The sequence below is a fragment of the Ammospiza nelsoni genome, chromosome 2, assembly GCF_027579445.1.
Source record: "Ammospiza nelsoni isolate bAmmNel1 chromosome 2, bAmmNel1.pri, whole genome shotgun sequence".
NCBI lineage: Eukaryota > Metazoa > Chordata > Aves > Passeriformes > Passerellidae > Ammospiza > Ammospiza nelsoni.
The window spans coordinates 53210824-53232007 of record NC_080634.1 but is presented as its reverse complement, the minus strand read 5'-3'; the positions used below and the strand labels follow the sequence as shown (position 1 = coordinate 53232007).

The following is a 21184-nucleotide window of genomic DNA, read 5'->3' as shown; positions in this document are numbered from 1 at the left end:
GAGAGGGTTAATATTTAGATAAATGTAGCATTTAATTAATATCAGCATAGTTAGACTGGTATCCTGCACAACTTCTCCTTTGGTTCTCCTTGTGAGTCACATTGTTATTTAACTGCCCTAGGAGGTATAACTGTACACACAGAACACAGTTCCACATTTTACCAAAAGATCAGTGGACCTAACTCCAACATAAATTCAACCATTTGAACTGGGATCATGACATTTTACTTGGCAGCAGACTCATTATACGGATTTAGGCCACACAGAGATTGTAGGAGGACAGCAGCACTTTAAAATGGAAATTTCTTCAGAATTTAATTGAAAATCTCTATGGCAGCCTAAACCTCTCCTCTCTGAAGACATGAAAGAGAGCTGTGATGCCTCACTGCTGCCTTCATGGTTAACATGAGTCTAGTCGCTTCAGATTTAGCTGGGCAGCAGCATGTTATTGTAGTGCCACACACAACCTGCTTCCCTGTCAGCAGAAGTATTTAATGGGGTAAAGACTTAATGGAACTTCTTGCTGCCTTCTGTCACATTGCAATTCCAGTGGAGCCATTCCAGGTTTGAACATGTCAGTGTCTGAAACAAAGCTTGGCCAAAATTTTGACCAAGCTTTACTGAGATTTCAATGGCATCCTCAGTGGAGCATACATCACATACAATTGTATTTTTTCCTCACAAATGCACATGTGTATTACATATACATGGACATAGGATATATTCAGCATATGAAGAGATTATTCATACTAATGCCATTGAATAGTAACATGCACATCCTTCACATTTTTGATACATCTGCTTGTGTTTGTAAGCTTTCCTTTATTACTCATAGTAATGTGAACACTCCAAAGAGTCACTAAAAATGTGACATGTTAAACGTAACCATTCCCATATCAGATTACTCAATGTTCATTCCCAGCTTCCATAAATTGCAGGTGGTGTGACTGCACATGTACACTTTCTTGTACTGTTTCCACTTTCATGTTTCTCAGCTCAGCCCCTCCAGTGTTGAGTTAAATCAGCATGAAATAAATTCAGCTCAGCACATGCAATCTGGCTCACAGGTGTGAAGTGCTTGTGCAGCAAAAGGGATACTCTCTCAAAGTTACTTGGTATAAGTACTAAAAATTTCAAACTGTGCCTCTCTCATATTTTTTCTTTACTCTTTCTTACCCTGAATGTCCTCAACATGGCAGCAAGTTGTTCCTCATGCTTTTCCTAGATTTTTTCAGTCATCAGCTAACATAGTCAGCATTTATTTATTTTCATTTTTAAGCAATAATACTGCAGCAACTCTCCCACAACTAAAACATCACATACCCATTGCTCATCTGAACTGCAGGTATGTTCTTTATAGACTAGCTGAAACTGTGTTCCTATTGAATGGACTGCCAGCACGCTTGTCCATGAGAATTACTGCTCAGATCCTCCATGCTAATGACTTCAAAGCTTAAAAGCAAGAAATGATGCCTCTGTCCTCATCCATCCCTTGCCTCCTTTATGTTTTTAATTTCCCTGCCCTCCCCTTTTTTTTATTTGCCCCAGTTGCTTTGCCAAGGAATTGTTTGCAGCAGTTTAACACCCGAGTAATGAAAAAGGCACTGTAGTGAATCTGTACACTGCAAAAAATCAGGAAAAAATGTGTATGATTAATTATATTCTTAATGACTTTTATTTGTTTTTTAGTGTATGGAAATTTAACAGATTATTTTTAGCAATCATCTCTGTGGGCAAACTTCATATTCTGACACGACTGATCCTGCAACTCGGCCTATAAAGTAGAAATATTTAGAATACTTAGAAGAGATAGGGAAATACAGACCTCTTTAGTGTTTTGGTAATGTTTCGGAATGCTAGATAATTTCCATTTTATTAATAAATTAGTTTTGTTTTCTACAAAAATAATTGAATATGTAAAAGAAAGCCAAAAGCAGAACAACAATGTCTTTAATTGTTGTTTCTGCATTTGGTAGTCTATTTAATATACATTTGACATGCATGTCACCAGAGTTTTATGTTTAGGAATCTCCCTTTAACTGTGAAATCTCAAATAAGCTAAAATTAAATCGTATTAACAAAGGCTGATCTAGATTTAGAGCTTTCAAAGTATGTATAGAGGCTGTAACATATTGTTTGGCACTAATGACATGCACTAACTATATTTGCTAAAAAAAATACTGGGGGTTTGTGCCTGCCTGTATGTTTACATACTTTTTGAGAGAATACTTGTGTATATAATATATAGAATTGCCATCTGTATATTATATAACACATGTGTGTCTGTGTTTGTGAAAATGTGTTAATATGTGTTTATATTTCTGCAGCTTAATAGTATGAAAAATAAATATTATCATTATTTTGAGTATTATAACCCTGTTTATGTACAGAGCTCGCTAATATGTGGTATTTAGTTCTTAGTTTGTCCTCACATTGGTATGATGTGATATTATATGCCTGTTTTCTCTGGTGGTAAAAAGTAACACACCTCAAAGATCTCAAGGAATATTTATCATATGCACCAATTAAAACTATGATATGAAAATTAAGTTCCTAAAGCTGTGTCTCTGGTCAGCTTGACTGAAAGGAAGTTTGAAGCTACATGTGTTTTTACAACTTCTGTGGCTACTGCTTCCTTCAGCAATGTCCAAATTGCCTCGATTCCTTTGGTTCAGACTTATGTCTGCTTTATTGATGTGGTAATCTCAGTAAAAGTTGTCTCTGTCTATCCAAGGCAGAGACATCCTACTTCTCGTGCATGTGTCCAGACTTCAAGTTTGTCCACATTTGAAAGGATTCGTCAGTTTGGACAAACTACCCTAATGAACATGTGCATGCCTAGCAAAGCAGTTCATTTGCTGATGTAGTAGAATGATTTCTCTAAAAAAATTAGCTATACAAGTGAAGAGACTTTTCTGTTGATGCAATAATACATCATTAAAAGTTCTGCCAGAGTAACTATGTCCATTGGGAAAAAATTCCCCTGAACCAACATAGCTTTGCCAGCAAATTTTTAATTGGAGAGCTAGCTTTTAAAACAGCAAGAGAATTAGCAAGTCCCAAAAAAACACTGCTTGCTGAAGAGAGACTATGTAGGAGAAATATCACTTTACTTGCCCTGTTCTTAAACTCTTGTCACAGGCGTTGACTACCGGTCTCTGTGGGAGACCATTTGGGCTAGTGCCCTTCAGTCTGTGTCAGAATGGCCACATTACTGTTAAGCATGTGCCAAAATATTTGCAGGATCATGTTTCTCGTACAGCTTTTCAATAGGAGCAGTATTTTTTAGTTCTGTGATGGTGTTTATAAAAGGTACTGCAGTAAAAACATAAAAGCAGGTTTACATTAACTAGCCTTTTTAAAATTTTGGGGTAGGTTTTATTCTTCAGCTCTTCGAGGGTGTCAATTCCATTTATTTTGGTTTGGCCACAAAACAGTACCCTTGTGGCTGTACCCTTTAGGCTTCAGTGACAGTGGCTAGAGCGACTAAGAGTGCAAATCACTTTCTAAGAATGCTTCTGCAGTCCAAAGGTGTGCTGTAATTCCTTGTATGAACCGAGCATTGTTTAATACATGTCCTTGTCTGAAGTGTTAAATCTTAGCCTGTATGTCATCACTTTGGTGCTTGTACTTTTGCCATTGTTAGGACAGAGAAAAAGACTAATGCTAATCTGCTGTTAAGGTTGTATGAGGTCTTTCTCTTGGCAATGGGAGTAAACTCCAGCTGGAGATGCAGAGTAAACAAGTAGAACAGAAAAGGAGAAAAGCTGCTTAGAAAGTTGGTGCAGCTCCCTTCTGCTCACAGGGTCCTGGGTTGAGGACCCTGGCAATGGGCAGGCAGCATGTGGGTCATTGCCCTGCGTTCTGCCGATTTTAAAATGAAAATTACCCATGCCAAGTGGAATTTTTAGTCTTGGGATTTCTTGGTTGGTGTGGAGGAGAAGCCAAGCCTAGCCTGTACGTTTTGCTTAAAGTTTTAAAGCTGAACCTGTGTCTCGGCTATCCTTTTACATCTATTGTCTGTGTTGTCCTGGGGTCATTTTCCACAGTTGGGTTTCTCATGGCAGGATTTCCACACCACCAAAATTGTTTAAGCTCTTGTTAGGGAGCGATTTTTCCCATTTTTTCTGAATAAATTTTTGGCTATTCAATTTTAGGGCAATATTTTTTATCTGCTTTTTAGGAAATCATCCCTTTTGTGTGTTTTATGTGCAGCATACAAGGAAGCCAGTAGATGGCAATAGCAGACCAGCATAGTTAAGCCAACACAAATTTAACTCTAGGTACAAGGTTCCCATGGTTTTAAACAGGAAACATGATTTAAATAATTCTAAATAGGATGAAAGAAGCATTGTTTTAGCAAAAAAGAATAAAATATTAAATTCTACACTTGCAGAGGAGTCATCAAGAAAAAGTTAAATTTGCAGTTAGTTCCTAACTCCCCTTTAAGTGGTTGGTACCTGGAAATGTGTTGAACTGCTATTCTGAATTTAGAATTAGAAACTGTCATCAGTATTGGAAATATATGCTACACTCTTATTGAAGCCCAAAATGGCCTTTTCCCTTCATAGAGCAAAAATTTGAAAATCATTGCAACAGTTTTCGTGCAGTTACAGTTTCTCTGTCAAGATTTTTTCCCCAAAATTTTATGTAATTCAGCTAAATTATATTTCTACCGTCTGTTAGTGCAGCACAGAAGGGTTAGAGAAAAGAACACATTTTCTTTGTTCCTATGCACATGATTTTGCTGATGATAAACTAAAAGAAAGATCCATAGTCCTTAAGTAATATCACCAGCACAATTTCCTGGACACAATGTTAAGTTCATTTTCATTTTGACTTTAATTGGTGCAATTTTAAACCAAATAGTTTTGTACTGTTATCTTTTTGAGCATGAGGTGTAAGTTGAAATGATAAACAATGTTATTCATGGCTCTGAGTAGTCCTACTCTCCAAGGTTAACGCATTTTTAGAAATGAATTACCATGATTGATGGGGTATCAAAATCTGATTCTTTTCATCTTTACACATTCCATGATTATGAAGCAGTCTAATTTAAGACTCGTGTAGTCTGTCTAGCCTGCTCCTTGTGATGGTTGCACTGCATTTAATTTTTTAAAAATTATTATTTTTGAACTTCTCAGTTTAATTGCAAAAGATAATATTCTATTACTGGTATGTGCAACTTAAAAGGGCACTACTGTCTTTGGAGGTAACAAATATTTCAGACTTTTAAATGAATGAATCATGCATTAACTAATGGATTTGCAAACCCCGTTTTAGTTTGAATAAATTGGCTTCTAATTTGGCAAGACTAAATCTAGAATTAGTATATTTTTCTTTTATTTATTTTTTTTTTTTTTTCCTTTTTCCTGTGCAGTACATAGCTTTAGGATGTTAGATAAGAGTGAAAGTGAAAAGAGTAAATATGCACTAAATAAGGAACAGCTTGCTCTGGAGTCTGAATTCTCTAGCCTAATGTTGATCCACTGAGTTGCCCCATTTCTCTCTGCTCAGCTGGACCACGGGTTTACCATCAAGAGATCAGGGTCTTTGGACTACTACCAACAACCAGGAATGTATTGGATAAGGTATGAGATGGTGCAGCGCCAACAGTCAGTGTTTCCATGGCAACGTGCTGGCAGTCTCCATTAACCAGTTCCTTCAGTGGATAAACATGCTTTTTGATTTGTTATCCGGTCCATATGCTGCTTTATCAGTTTCGTTTTAATCTTGATTGAGATGCCACACCCCCTCATTCCCTTTCTTCACCCATCCCTCACACCCACATTGCCAGCTTTCTCTTCATTGCACATGCTCAGTATCAATCTCCCCTGTAGTTAAAAGGACAGTGTATATAGAAAATCTACAGATATGCTGAAGTACGCACCCTCCCCCTCCCTTCTGCTTGTTAAGGCATCTGCTTCCCCTGTGCTCCTGTTTCAAAACACACGGAGCAGCAACAGTCCCTCAGCATATATTTTCCTCTTTTTCCATATAAGATGTGGAGCTATATACTGTCATTTTAAACCCACTAAACACAATCCTTACGTTAGATTGAACAATGCATTTGCATAACGCGGGCATAGAAACTCTCCCAAGTTCACTGAAATACAATGCATTGTATGTGCTGGTAAGCTTGTGTTTCTAACAATGCATTCCTTCTCTTTTCTTTTTAAAACCCTTCTGATACCTATTTATTTTGGTTTGATTTTTTTTTTAAATATTGCATGAGTCTCTTGAATATATTTATCTTCATTGTGTAACTGTGCCAGGGTTGTTGTTAGCTGGCTTAACCTGTATGATAAAATGGGGCTCTGGGCGGGAGGGGCTTATTCTGGAGTGGGGGCAAGGTGGTTTCCAGGTCTGATAGCCCACGAGAGGCCCACCCACCTCCTCAATAAATCCAGAGTACTGGAGTTCCCATCAAGTGGTTACTTGCTGTCTTTTTCCTTATTACTCACAAGACTTGCATTTTGGTAACTGGAGAAATTTTATAAGTTTACGGTGAGGCCTGTGTTTTCTAACGCTGCCTTTAAGAACTTGTCTGTGAGGGGTTTGTAAAATCTCAGCAAAGTAACCACCTTAGCAAAACAGCAGAGATGGTCACTGTAAGTGTTTCCACTAAGTAAAACTCCCACCCTGGATCATTTCACCAAGTGCATGGATCGAGCTGCAGCACGCTTTCCATAAAATCTAACGGTTCCCTGAGCACACACTGAGGGCTAAGTAATTTCTGATATGGATGTTCTGGGGAAAGAAAAACGAAACAAACCCGAACTCAAAAATAAGCCTATTTTCAGGCAAAAAAGTAGAAAATCAATCCTATTCAGGAGTTGAACGCTGGCTAGCAAAAATTGAGAAAGACTCTCACTCTCAGTGCTGGAGTGCAGTAGTACCTGTAATTCATCTAATTCCACCCTCTTGCACTTGTAGTGTTGGCTACAAACCCACTGTGACCTGCAAGGGCAGAACAAAACCTGCTGATCTGTCTTGTCACTTGGCCTCCTTCTTCGTGCTCCTTGGTTTTGGAGAAGGGGGAATGGGACCTGAGTGCCCAGCTTTAGATGACTGTGGGTTTGATAGTATTAGAGGAATTTTTTGTCAAGCAGAACTTTGATGAAGAGTTGCAAATTTAATGCTTGGTCTGTAAAATGGTGGGGAAGATCACATGAGCTTTATTTATCTTCCTGGAGGTTAATTGCTATCCATGGTCAGTTTGCACTCTTTCTCTGATTTGCATTTTTTATTTTATATTAAAAAAAAAAAAAAACAAACAAGCAATGAAAGTCTTTCCATTTGCTATACACAATATTTGGATCTTTTAAAACCCTCGTTTCAGGGGGAGCAGATCACCAGAAACAGGAGCCTGTGAGAAAAGTGAACATCTCAGACTGGCCTTGACTCAGTTTAGCTGCATAGCCCAGGTTTTGAAACAAACCATATGCATTTTTGGAGAGGTAGGGGGGAAGGCTCTAAGTCTGCAACTTGGTAAATAAATAAAGCTATTTAAAAAAAAAAAAAAGGTCATTTGACTAAAGCACTAGTAATGGCTGCCATCAGCATACAAAATGACCCATCCCTGAATAATGGGCTGGAGCAGATGGGCGATAATCTCTCTTATTCATACATAAACTGCTCTGTTTTCCAGCTGGGGGCAGTAACAACAATGTTTATAATTAGGGTTTTCTAAACTGTGCACCTAGTGTGGAAAGGCAAACTGGGAGATCAGGGCTCCTAGGTGCGGATGCTTAATTAGGAAATCCTCTGCGAGGGGGTACAGTGGCCCAAGCACTGCCGTGTGTTTGGGCCTCTCTCATCTCCCAGAAACATGCAGCTGTTGTCGTGACCAACATTTTCATCTAAATAAAACCATTTTGATACAATAAGTGTTTAGTTTTTAGTAGCGCAGATGTAAAATATATGAAAAGGTTCATCAATTCATGTCTATAAACAAATAATTTATCACAGGCACATGAAAATTAATCTGAATTCACAAGTACAGAGAAAAATGAAGCCATGTCTCAAGGAAAATGTAATGCTCCCTTTGTTAACGTTAAACTACTCATTTCTTCTGCGCTCCTCTTTCAGTTTTTATCTTTATTTTCTTGAAGTCTTCTAAAATAATTTTTTAAATGGCACTATTTCCTCCTTCAACAACCAGAAAACCTTGTCCTTTCTCTGTCTAAAAGACTTCTCTTTTCAAAATCATTCAAAATCCTAATTTCCAAGTGTATTCTGCATCTTCTTTTATTCCCTTTCAGTGGGATAATACATGCAGAAGTGATGTGATTTTTTACATACAGCAGGAGCTGTTGTAGCTGGCATGAGGTATAATGCCTGGAAAATCTTTCACAGTTCCTTGAATATGAGGATCTGGGAAAACACAGGGCCCAAATCAGAAAAATCATTTGGACCCCAGACTAATACATTTAAAAACCAATCCACCAAATGCTGTTGGAACTTCAGCCCTGCAATCAGAAGTGCAGTAAAGGCCAAAGCAGCATCAATAGGGGACAAGTCTTGGGGGTCCAGTTAAAAACCTGAAGATTGGGCAGATTCAGAAAAGCAAAGGAGCACTAGATGGTTGCATCCAACAGAAAATTAGTAGAAAATGTCAGTATGCGTAGTAGTACATATATTATATTAGTATAGAATATTAGGGTGTGTTATTTTCTATATATCCAAGACACTCAAGCAAAGCAAAATGGGCAAAATAAAATCCAGGAAGTGTATGGAAAAGTCATTGATGATCTGTCTATATGATGAGAATAGAAAGGAGATGAGTTACATTGGATACTTAACAAAATTATCAATCTAGTCAATATTAAATACAGTTCTCACTGTATTTAAAAATTTTAAAATACAGTTCTCACTGTCACAGTTAAAAATATATCTAAATAGCTCATTTGAAAACCCAAACCCATAATTCCATTGTCTCTGTTTGGTTCCTAGTTCACATTACTTTGCATCTGTCGAGTTACTTACACCTGTCCCAAGTGGATACAACACACTTTCAAGTCAAAAGTTGCAGCCAGACATCTTGGTGATGGGACAAGGAAGCTGGGAATCAGGCTTGCTATCTGTAAAGTGCCATTTTTAATAACATAAAACCCTCTGTAAACTGAATATTGGTAAATACAGGCAGATACCTAAAATAATTTAAAATATCTTCTCCCGATCTTCGAGTAAAAAACTCACAACTGATTTACAAACTATAAATAAAATTCACTCATGCAAACAACTTGGCACTAACTCTCTTCCACATGTAATTGAAACCAGCTGAGGAATCGTGTGTCTAAAAAGGGGGATGTCAAAGAGTAAACACAAACTTAAACACAGCAATATGAATTCAACAGTTATGTATACAGAATACTTGTCTTTGTGTTCACTCACCAATACAGTACAAAGCATATATCGAATTGATTTGGTTTTCTTTCTTTTTTACTTTCATTTTAGCTAAATTTCATGCTGGAAGTTACATGGTGTGCTAAAGCATCAGGCTTTTGTATTTGGAGGTCTGGGTTCAAATCCACTCGATTAATTTGTCCCCTCGATGTGGTCATTTGCACGTCTCCAAATCACCGTGTAACTTGACTTGGTTGTACCTTGTGCCTGAGGGACTAAAAATACCATGAGTGTCTTGCTCCTGGACTGAGGTGCATTGCTAAATTTGAAGTACTCTCAAGAAAGTGTCTTGATTCATCAATCAATCACACTTATATATATATATAAATATATATAGTGTATATATAATATATATATATATATATATATATATAACCTGAGAAACCCATGGAAAAGAAATTTTTAAAAAGATGAGACTGAAGGGCTGCCTGGCTTGTGCACAAGCAATGTTTAATGGTCATTTTTACAGCAAGGAAACCTGTCAACGTATAAAGGTCACTGGCCAGAAGTGTAAGGAAATAAGATAAACTTATCTAGGTGTGAGCTTTTAAATGTGTGTATAAATCCATGGATATAAAAGAATGTACTGGAAGAAAAAATACCAGTGTTTCAATACGTAGATTCATCTAATTCCACACGCTAAACAAAGCTTCACAAAAATTGCTAACAAATTGCAATATGCTCCTGCAGAATAAAAACAAGCAAAGGGAAGGGTTTCTTGGATTAATGCGTGAACAGCTGCATCTCCAGTTTAGTCTCCTGGATGGTATGAATAATGTATGGACTAAGAGGCAAAATGCACATTAATGTTCTTTTATTAATGAAACTAATATATATCTATATTTCGTGGCCAGCAGTAAATTAAGACAAGTGAAAAGAATAACAGTCACTGCTCACTTCCATAAAATTCAGTTACTTTAATCCAGTAATTACTGATCTGACAGAAAATATCAGCCCACAGCTAAAATAAGGCTCTTCCCATTGCAAATCCACCACATATATCAAAGTGGTTGTAGTTTTTGAAAATCTGTTCATAAATACACAGTGCAGTGTTTTCCAAGATAAAAAATAGATTTGCATGGCTCATGAGTCCTGTAACTTCAAGTATTAGAAATCAGGATGAAGACACTCTTTAAGGAAAAATCCTGGAAAAATGCTAACTGTGCCTTAATATGTCAGTGACAGAAACAATGATTTCAAAATAATGCTCTGTTACTACAAATTAGATGCATTTCCAAGAATGGCTTGGTAACCATTTGGTGCTGGGTGTCAGGATTACTAAATGTTGATGCAAAATACATTAGTTCTTAATGAAGTACTTCAGACCCATCACCACCAAATTATTAGAGGCAATCCACTTATCTTCTGCTGGATGAGAAGCTCTACATTTTCTCATATGGATTGCAGGACGGCAGCTGCATATCTTAAATAAGAATGCTGTCTTTACATCTTTGATGCCATTACTCTCATGTAGTGCTCAAAGTTCTCAATCTCTAACCTAGAGCCGGGAAAAATAAAATGTCAAAATGTGATAATAAAAATCTGGGATTTGCAGCCCTGTGAAGCATAAGTGCACTTGAGATCCTCCTATTATTTATTGAAAGAGTACCTTGAAGTAGAAATGCCCTGGAAATCCATAATGGACTGTGTCATACACCGGCAAACCACCCAGATGAGCAGCAGGTGAAAGAGCACATCTGTTAAACCAAGGCAATAAGAGTCCTTTTGTTACCAATAATAATGAAAAAGCTGATTTTTGGAGTATGTCCATGTGCACAAGGAAGTACAGTAGGTGAAAATCACCTTTACAAAACACATGCAGTCAATACTCTTGTGTATCTGTCTTACCATCTTCTCTGCATTCCAAAGGATGGATCTATCATATTTTGAAATTCTTTCAAGGTAAAAAGTAACCGCAACGTCATTAAATGAAAAATAGCATTTTTGCAGAATGCAGAGACACAATATCATCAGCAGTGTATTACACACTGGAAGTGTCCAATGTCAATGGAACATTGGGCAAAATGAGCCTTTTCTTGCAAGTGCTACAGGGCCAGAGCACTCTGTGGCTAGAAGTGCCCCATTTCATAGTTTTGACATGGTAAACACCAAACATTAGAATATGACCTGTGTATTTTTGCTCTCACTAGATAAATACTGACGTCTTTGACTCTCTGTGGCTTTGTAACTTTTTATTCAATAAACTCTTCGGGTGACAAAGGCTCTGGATGTCTCTCAGCCCAGGAGAATAACCACAATAATGCCCCATACTCTAGAAATATGTCTTTACAAAGACTGATTAGATCAAATCCAGGGCAAAGACTGGATAAAAATGTAAAGAAATTAACAAAATATCTCAGGAAGTTTCTGAAGGGTTAGGAAGCCAGAAATATTTGGCCCTACAAACTACAGCAGCATAAGGTGCTAGTTTAGGTGTGAGACAGTCATGGGGTTTTTGCTTAATATCTTTTATTATTGAGGGAGTGGTTTTATGTATATTTAAACAATAGATTTAAAGAAGAGTCTCTAAAGCTTTTCCAACAATCATAGAAATATAATATCTTGGGGTTTATTCCTACAGACATCTTTGAAAAGATGTTCTGGTACCTACTTATCTTTGTTCTTTATAAAAAGCAATATCCCAAAACCCCAGTTTTCTTATACATTCCCTTATGTGTCAGTTATCTAAATTTAAATACCTTCAGGTTTTGCATATACATTTGCCATTCCCATATAGTAGGTTTTAAAAATAAATTCTCAATTTAATACAAGTATTTTTATGTATTCAACAAGAAATGTTTAAATTTCTCAGGGGAGAGTATCTGTTACCACAGGATGATGTGATGTGGTTTAAACTTTAAATAAATGCTTATTTCCTGTAAGCATAAAAAAATATCCTTTAAATGGAAATCTGTATTTTATAGAGCGGTAATATATGCCATTCTTTTCAATTTTCACACAAAATTACATACTGTAAGCAGTATATTCACTGTGTGTAAAATATCTAGGTATTCTTCTGTTTCACATTAAAAATAATCAAAAACTGAATTGGTTCAAGGCTAAGAAACATAGAAAGCATTGAAAATACTAATTAGAGCTCTTAACCAAAAGATAGCAGTAAACAAAAAAAAATGGCAGATGCAAAGTGTTGGATTTTGTAGCAATTATTATTTAAAATATAGGAATGAACTTATCAAAATGGATCACTTTACCCTTTTAAAGTAGTGCTATATGGTTTCTAGACACAAAAAAAAAAATCATTCAGCAATATAGCCTAACTAAATCCATTTGCTATAATAGTTCTGTACTCCTGTCCATCTTCTGTCTCTGTTACATCATTATTGAATGCTGGTTGCATTATTTGAAAGCCTGGATTGCTATAATGCTATTCTGCACCAGTATGATGGATTTAGTTTTCATTTTAGTCTCAACAATATGTTGGCTATAAATACATCTCTGCTCTCCTGTGAGGCTCACACTGTAACTGGTAAATTTTCTAGAGGAATCAGTCATGCATATCTTAAGAGAACACAATAAATTCTTTGAAGCAGAATAACCTTTTGGCTGCATTCCTTTAAATAGACCTTTTCATTATAGGGACAAATTTTTCAAGCCTTATGAGTGAAACCTATTTAGTTCTCAAAGTTATCTTTTTCCAGTGCCTTGATCAGATACTTAGTTGCATTTTGTAAGTCATTTTACTGGTCACCTGCCTTTTCCCATTTTGCTTTTTCCAAAACAGTCATGGGTTGGGATTTAAGGGGGCAGCCCTGCTTCAGAAGCAGCTAACCATGTGTCAAAATGCTCTTGCTGAATCAAGGCCATCCTGTTGAATTTATAAATTTACAGTGATTTCAGAGACTGCAGTCTAAGATTTCATAATCAAGAAGAGAGCAAAACCCAGTACTGTGCTTGAAGCTGATAGTCAGACTAGGGCTACCCTTACTTGGGTTGAAGTTTCACCTCGTAAATGTGCCAGAAAAGCAGAAGAAAGAATGTGGCTGGGAGTTACAGCCATCTTATTAAGAATTGCTTTCTCAATATGGCAGAATGATCAAAAATTAATGGCCATCAAGTAAATATTGCTCTTTCCCATTCCTGGATACCTTAGCTAAACATGGATAAAATTAGCAGAGTATTGAGTTCAGTAGACCTTGGTTAACAGGAAGAGACAATGTGGTCAGGCTGAACAGGTCTTTCCGTCAGAGCTCTTCAGCGTTCTCCCTAAGAACATCCATTGAGCGGCATGATGTGTCAAGGAGCTGGGCTAGCTCCCTTCGGTGTTTGTTTTTCTCTCTTGTCTGACAACTTCATCACAATCCATCTTTGTTAGCTGATTGCACTGACTTGAACACGGGTGAGTGTGTATCAGCCTTCATTAGGTCAAATCAAAGACAAGTGTACATCTCTGCCTTGCCTGTAGAAACAGATTTATACTTTGAGAAGGATGGGGGAAGGTCACTTGGTATTTGGCTTGAAATTTGATCCTGTTAAAGGATGAAATTAATAACATCCAGAAGTAGAACATATGGCATCCATATATATGGCATTGTATGTGCTTGATGATGTCACGCTACCTCTTAAGGTTTGGGAAATGCACTTTTTAAAGTGTTTAGCTGTGTTGTGGGCTCAACCTTTCAGACCTGACTGAGACAGAGCAGGCTTAATTTGGTCTGAACATTTATTATCCCTGGTATTTGCAAGCCACGTAAAACCTCATGGTTTTCATTATCTTTGCGTTTCACACACAGCCTAATTTCATTTATTCTTATTTTATGCCCCTGCCAGACCACCGCTCTTGATAAGGAGAGGCAGGTTTTCCGACGAAGACGCAACCAGGATGTGAGGGGACGTTATAAGGCTCAGCAAGCTCCACCCGAACTCAACTCCGAATCGGAAGACTATTCACCAAGCTCCTCCGAGACTGTTCGCTCACCTAACTCACCCTTTTAATAAAACACTTTTTCTCAAAAGCCTTGGCTTTAACCCTTTGAGACCCTGAAACTACTTCAGGCCTGTGTGGAGTGAATACAGCTGATCTACCCAGCAATAAAAGCTGGGATGGTGGAACGCAAAAGGGTGCTCACAGAATCTTTGTAAGAATAATTTCCTAATTGATTGAAATACTTGTTCTCTGTTTAGATTGCAACTTGCTGCTAATAAGATCCTCAAAGGGTTAAGGCTATTTTGCTTTTTTATTTAAGGATAGAAGCAGTGAATGTTTTCATCAGTGGAGCTAGGAACTGCAGTATGTAATTTTAGCACATGTTAACCCTCTGAGTAAATGATCACCTTAAATCTTGACAACCCGTATTAGGGTTTTATTCTGGCTTTTTTGCTTTTATACGCACATATCTTTTATAGTATCCTGGAGTTCCTTGCCTGTTTCTGGCCAAAAATATATCAATTGTATTATTGCTTAGGAATTATAAATACAGGCTTAAAAATGAAAATAAAATTAAACAAACAGTATCTTCTGCAGCAGCTCATTCCAAACCTGCATTGTATTTCCACACAGAGTGACTGTTATCAGAGGATATGATGCAGGGCTAAATGGGAAATTCAGTTTAGGTCATTCTCATGGTTTACAGAAGATGACATGATGATGGCCACAAAAGATTGCTTCCATATAGTTTGCTGCTAATGATAATGTCGAGTTTTGGGAACTTGCTTGAGGACACGTTCTGCCATGTAATAGTGTGTAATGATTTAGTTGAGAAGGTCCTGGTTCCTTTGCATCACATTCAGTAATGCAGAGGCATCCTCTGAGCATGACCTGGTTATTCTGGCAGAGCCATTTAAAAATATTAACACTGATGAGCATTGCCCTTTAAATAGCTAGAGTACTTCTAAATCGGGGAAAATACAAGTAATTTAATATATATGTAAAGCCTAAACAGAATTAGCAGAAGTTTTGTCTTTAGAATGGAGAAACTAAAAATGATTCACCAGTTTTATTTCTAATATTTAATAAAATGGGCATTTACACAGAGTATATATATATATTACTGGTTTGTTAAAACCTCTAGACAACATTATAGCTTTTTATTTGACCATTATCATAAAGTTGGCTTCCACAGAAATATTACAGTGTGTAGACTTTTGCTTCAGATGTGATAATTTGAAAAAAAAAGAAAAAAGATGGCTCAGAATTTCACTTGAATGAAAGAAAGAACTTTTCAAAATCATGTTCTAAAATAAAAAACATTGTGAAATTTATAGTTTCTCTTATTGCTCATATAAAATTGAAGTTTTCTCCTCTAAAGTTAAAGTTTTCTCACAGTGTTTTTTAAAATTCATGTGGTTTCCTCTCTCTCTTTCTCTCTCTTTCTCTCTCTCCTCCTCAACCTTGCCCTTTATCTTACCTTTATTCTTTCTTCCTTCCTTTTTCTTTCCTGTTACACAGCCAGAAGTATCAAGATACCACCCAAAATGACATGCAGGTATTCTCAGCTTTCTGGGAAGTATAAATAAATTTTTCAGGAGCAGGGCAAGTTGCCCACAGTATCACTCCTGTTCTGAGTGGTGTTTGTTCACGGAACTGTCCGTATGAGCAGTGGTGGCAGCCAATGTAGACCTTCAGCTGGTGGGGGCTAGTGTAAAGCTCTTTGCACTTCTAGGTGGAAGTATCAGTTGAACTGTAGTTCAAGAAACATTGGAATTCTGTTTCTCCATCCTACGGAGTGCATCTTTCATTGCCTGAGACATGAAAAATTATATATTGAAAGCTCTGAAGACTTTAAACACAGGAATTTAATCTTGTGGATCTTCATACAAGTGGTATAAATATTTCTTTTTTTTTTTGTTTGTTTTTAATCTACCTGATACTGATGGTCTAGAAGTGAGGTATTTAGTAGAAACTAATTCTCCAGACTTCCTGGGCCATACAGAGAGATAAGAATTCCAGGTTTGATTCATCTCACCTGACATGGGCACACATTTTAGGTGGGACTCATGTTTTGATTAGCCTGTTGGTCTCACTCCATCAACTGTAGAAGGAACTGTTGGTAGAAGTTTACATCAGACACCAACTTCAGATTATGAGTTTACTAGAAAGTCATCTAAACCATAAGGAGACTGATCTCTGAATGCATGTCTGTGGACAGAAGGCCTGTGTAAGGCCTGAGTTGCTCTGTCTGGAACCTGAGTAACAACATTTTAAAGCAAGTGAAGCAAATAAGAGAACTCCACTGGGACAGGAGGTGAAGGGGCAAAGGAACTACCATACAAAGTTTCTCAGATTTTAGGTTTTGGGAAAGGGTTCTGTCTGTGTGTCAGATCCTTTACTATAACCATCCAACGCTCAACTCATTGTGGAGAGAAGTTCCTTAGTAGATAGGGAGCAACCACTGTCATCTTAATGGTTGTACATTTGTAACTTTTGAATGGGACAAGGATTTTTTTTTCCATAGGATCAAAATCTCAGTCAAGATAAAGCCTTCCTTGCCACTTACCTACCCTAATTTACAGTAGGTCAGAATCTGGCACAAGTTTGACCAGCACTGACCTTCCCACATTTTATCACAGTCTTCCCTGTAGAAGAGATACAGCTCAGCCATGTAAATGTAAGACATACATGTGGTAATAAAAAAGTGTCCATTAATACCACATGCTCCTTGACTATTGTGAAAATTTGGCAGTCTTAAACCAAAGGCCAATGTTCATTCTTCTTAATTAGAGAGGGAAGTCAGAAGAAAAAAAATATGTTTCACCTTATGCATGAGAAATATTATTCAAAAAACCATCTGGGATTTTCCAATCACATTTTCTTTGCTTTGGAATACAGGGTTATCATTAAAATAAGATGTTTGGCTCCTTCATCTTAGACCATCTTGTATTACTTAAAATGTGTGTAAAAATAATCTTAGATCCTGAAAATCCTACTCATCCCAAACATCTTATGTTTCTGATTGTTGGTTCATGTTTTATGAACATAACTATAAAAATATTTTTTAAGTTATTTTTAGGTTTGTGAGAGACTGGGTTTCAACTTGCTGATATCCTATATTAGGTTTCAAGGAAAGGTATCTGAATATTTGAACTGTTTCAAAAGTGTTTACAATGATGTTTTTAAATCTATCCATATACCCATAGATATATATTTTAATATATCCATATATATGTATATATATTTATGGTTTCATGGAAGTTATAATGGTTTAGGCTTGTTTGGCAGTGACTGCCATATTTTTTAGTCTAATCTCTGAATTCTTGGGGGTAAGTGAAGACAGAATATGTGGCCCTATAAATATTTCAAACACCAATGAAAAAAAGAAATCAAGCATAATAGACTATTTCTAATGTGAAAATCTGGGAGAGCGTACCATGGTCATTTTACTGTAATACAGACCAGTCCTTCTGACTTCTTTCCTCGTTTCCCTTTTGAATCATTGGCTGGTATTGCTGCTAAATGTGACAACAATTGTTTTAGTTAGCAGAGATGGATGGCAGTTGGGGTAGGCACCATCTATCACCGAGGAGATGGAGACGAGCATCCGAAGGGTGACTCAGGTCATCTAATGTTTGCTCTCTGGAGACGCCTGACAGCCTGATCTTAGAATTAGCAGGAAAGTAGAACAGGGTCACTTCCAGCTTAAGTCCTCTCAATTAAATATAAGCAGGGACAACGTGGACTCTAACCTAAGTGGGATATTCTAGTGAGCTTACATGCAGTGAGCAAACTTTGATGTGAAAATGAAAATGTAGTACAGGCTAGCGCAGGATTAGCTAAAAGGGAGTGAGCTGGGAATTGTCTCATCTAGATGTATCTGTCTAAGAGTTGAGCATCTAATATAGGGCAGTAATCTAATCTTCCCATACAGGTGCTAGAGGCTGGTTTCTCTAACAGATAATTAAAATTCTAGGATGGATTAATCACTCATGAGATGAGGTGCCTAGCCCAAACATATTTAGAATATAATTTATTAAGTCATGACATATAAATTAGTATTTCGGTGAGTTATAATTTTCACAGCATTAATGTACAAAAAATCCAGAATACTATGGTTCTACTCAGAGGGTTAACAGAAAAGCACTAGGCATGCTGATTACATTGGTGTATCCAAATTGCTTTGCTTTTTTAGCCAGTGTTTGCTGATTTTTTCAGAAAATTCTTGAAAAAATTCAAGTTTGAAATAATTTAAGTGTTGTTGTTTAAGGAATTTCTATAACCAAATTAATCTTATTTTTAGCTCAAGTTATCACAGGAATAATATGTATCATTGATGCAGTGTAATTCTGTAGTTACCAATTTTATTAATTCCACAAGTGATTCCAGAAATCTCTCTTTTTTTAAGTACTTATTATAGAGCTTACAATGGTGGCATAGGTGACTGAGACTGTCTTTCTTATTGGTAAACAAACAATATTGTAATTTCAAGAAAGTCCTAAGAATCAGCTTTTCAGTTTGGTAGTGTACTAGTTAGGGGAAAGCTATTTCATTACATGCATTGTGTAAGTCATCTTTGTAGATGAAGATTGTTCATATTAATGAACACATTCTTTTTTCCTTGACATTGTAGCAGAAACTGTTTACTTGTTAATGAACAACCAATACATTAATTTGCTTCAGACTGTTAGAGGGGAAAGTGAGATTCCAGTCATTGACAATGTTATTGCTTTACAGTAGCCCTCATCTAATTAAATGTGGTGCATACTACAATAAGCAAAGCCAAACCTGTGAATAAACTCCTGAAAAAGCCTGGTGGGTCTTTATTCAGTTGGGTGCTTGCACACAGTAGCATGTGACAGCAGGAAGGCTTTCAAGAATTGCTGAAATGAAAGCGATATATCCACAAATAAGAGCTAAATTGCAATCCTTTCCCTATGGGGCATATATGTTTGAAAAGAAAAAATAAAGAAAAGAAAAGAAAAATTGGCTCAGAGGTTTGCAGTGGTACTATATTACCACAGGGCAAGTACATTAAATCATTGTTATTTGCTAGCCTGGGGTATATGTTGGAAAATGGCATCTTTTTTATTTAGTTTACATTGTGGGCAGAGAGAGCTTTCCTAATATTATTGCAGTGCCTGCTAGTGCTGCCATGGTTAAGTCTGTGTTAGTATTTCCATTATAAACTCTTAGTCTCAAAGGTTTTTAATTTGATTGTAAAAATTTGCTTCAGGCAGAAACTTGGCATACAGTTTTTCAGCTCAGAGCAGTTCTTTTCCTAAAATGTGAGGGAAATCAGCTTGACCTCTTCAACATTTATTTTCTAAGTGTACACAAATATTTGTGGACACAAAGGCCGTTTTTATGCAGCTCATTTCAGATGTGTCACGTTCTCAAGCATGTCTCACAGGTCTTAACTACAAAGGTGACAGCTCAGAACTTTTGGGCATTTTGAAAACCAGGAGGAAAACTCAGTGATCAAGAGCAAAAATGTTCCACATGTGGAAGAGTTTTATTTTGACGTGACAATCATTTAAAGTTTGCACAGTAACGGGTATGTATACGCCCTGCTGAGTGCTCATGTAATTCCAAAACCCATTAATTTAAGTCATTCCAAGTAGAAAATGCAGAATATGAATGTGTTGAATTTCCCTGTAATACTGGGAAACAAAGCAGTTTTTTCTTTTGTTTTATAGTAGCACCATGGACAAAGCTGACAATACACCAGTTAAAGGGGTCTGGGAAGAGAAGAATCAAAAGGACATGTTTTATCTTAAGGGCAAAAAAATTGTCTGAATAATACAGAGTTGAAAGCTCACACTGAATAAGATAGGTATCAAAAGCAATTTAAAAAGCATACGTATGGGACCATTTGAAAACTATAAAAGTGCAAGGGAGCCATGCAGTGTAGTGAATCCATGCGTGGAACCAATCACCTACTAATCTGGAGCAAATTTACAGCTACAAACAGGCATAATTAATACACAAATCAAACACACCCAGCAGCAGATGGAATTGAAATCCTAGTCCTTTTAGCAAACATAATGCAAACCTTTTCCTCATATATTCACTAAATGAGACCGTCTGTAGCTGTTTGAAGTAGTGTTGCATACAGGCTAGTGGGGAAATTAGGTGTTTAAAAAATGGCTGCAAATTAATTGTTTTTAATAGCAATTCTACCTCACTGGGACCTTTTAGGAAACGACAGCTTTTAAAATGTGATGTCTATGCATTTTGTATTTGTGTGTGTATATACTTGGATAGCCCATGCCAAACAGCTTCAGTAAGAATTGAGTTGCTATACTGAGGTTTCATGTTGCCTGAAGTTTTCTGCCACAGGGGCCAGAGGAAGGGACAAAAGTCTCCGTGAAATAAAGAATTCATGGATTGATCCACCTGTAATGGATATGTCTTCCTAATCTTTCTCTTAGTGATCAGCTTGGGTGATAAACCACAGTCCTCAGTCATGTCCAGAAGTATTCTCCCTACCTGAGTAGGTGGGAAGGGGACACTGGATGGAGCTTGGCACCTGTTTTCTTGGCACCCACCTACAGTGCTGCACATTTGTCAAGCCATGCATAAATATCAGGTTGGAAAAATAACTGTTTGCACCAAATGACAGAGCCGGAAAAAGCATATCAGTAGTGATTAGCCATGACGAGGGTAGACTGACATTTGGAAGATGGTTTCCAACCAACTTATCAGTCAGATTTTTGAGAGTTTTTCCAATGGAACCATTGGAACTGAGAAACTCCAAATGATTGTTAGGTGCTACTTGATCTGTTCATGAAAAACTTTCTTCTTGAGGTGTTTCTGATACGTCCTCATATGTGTTTCCTGATGTAGGAAGACTCTGGACACAAAAAGCCAGAAGACAGCTTTATT

General features: G+C 37.0%; 1 protein-coding gene across 3 annotated transcripts in view; it reads left to right on the top strand.

The window, feature by feature from the left end:
• DCLK1 (doublecortin like kinase 1) overlaps positions 1–19108 on the top strand; it is a 233325-nt gene extending 214217 nt beyond the window's left edge. For 2 of the 3 annotated variants that reach the window (XM_059466638.1, XM_059466640.1), the window contains one exon: positions 14197–19108. In XM_059466638.1, coding sequence (XP_059322621.1) covers positions 14197–14361 — 165 coding nt within the window. In that variant the 3' untranslated portion in view covers positions 14362–19108. Of the gene's footprint in view, positions 1–5517; positions 5592–14196 lie in introns of all 3 variants that reach the window. The other variant, XM_059466639.1, reaches the window with a different exon arrangement.
• Positions 19109–21184: the final 2076 nt, after the last annotated feature.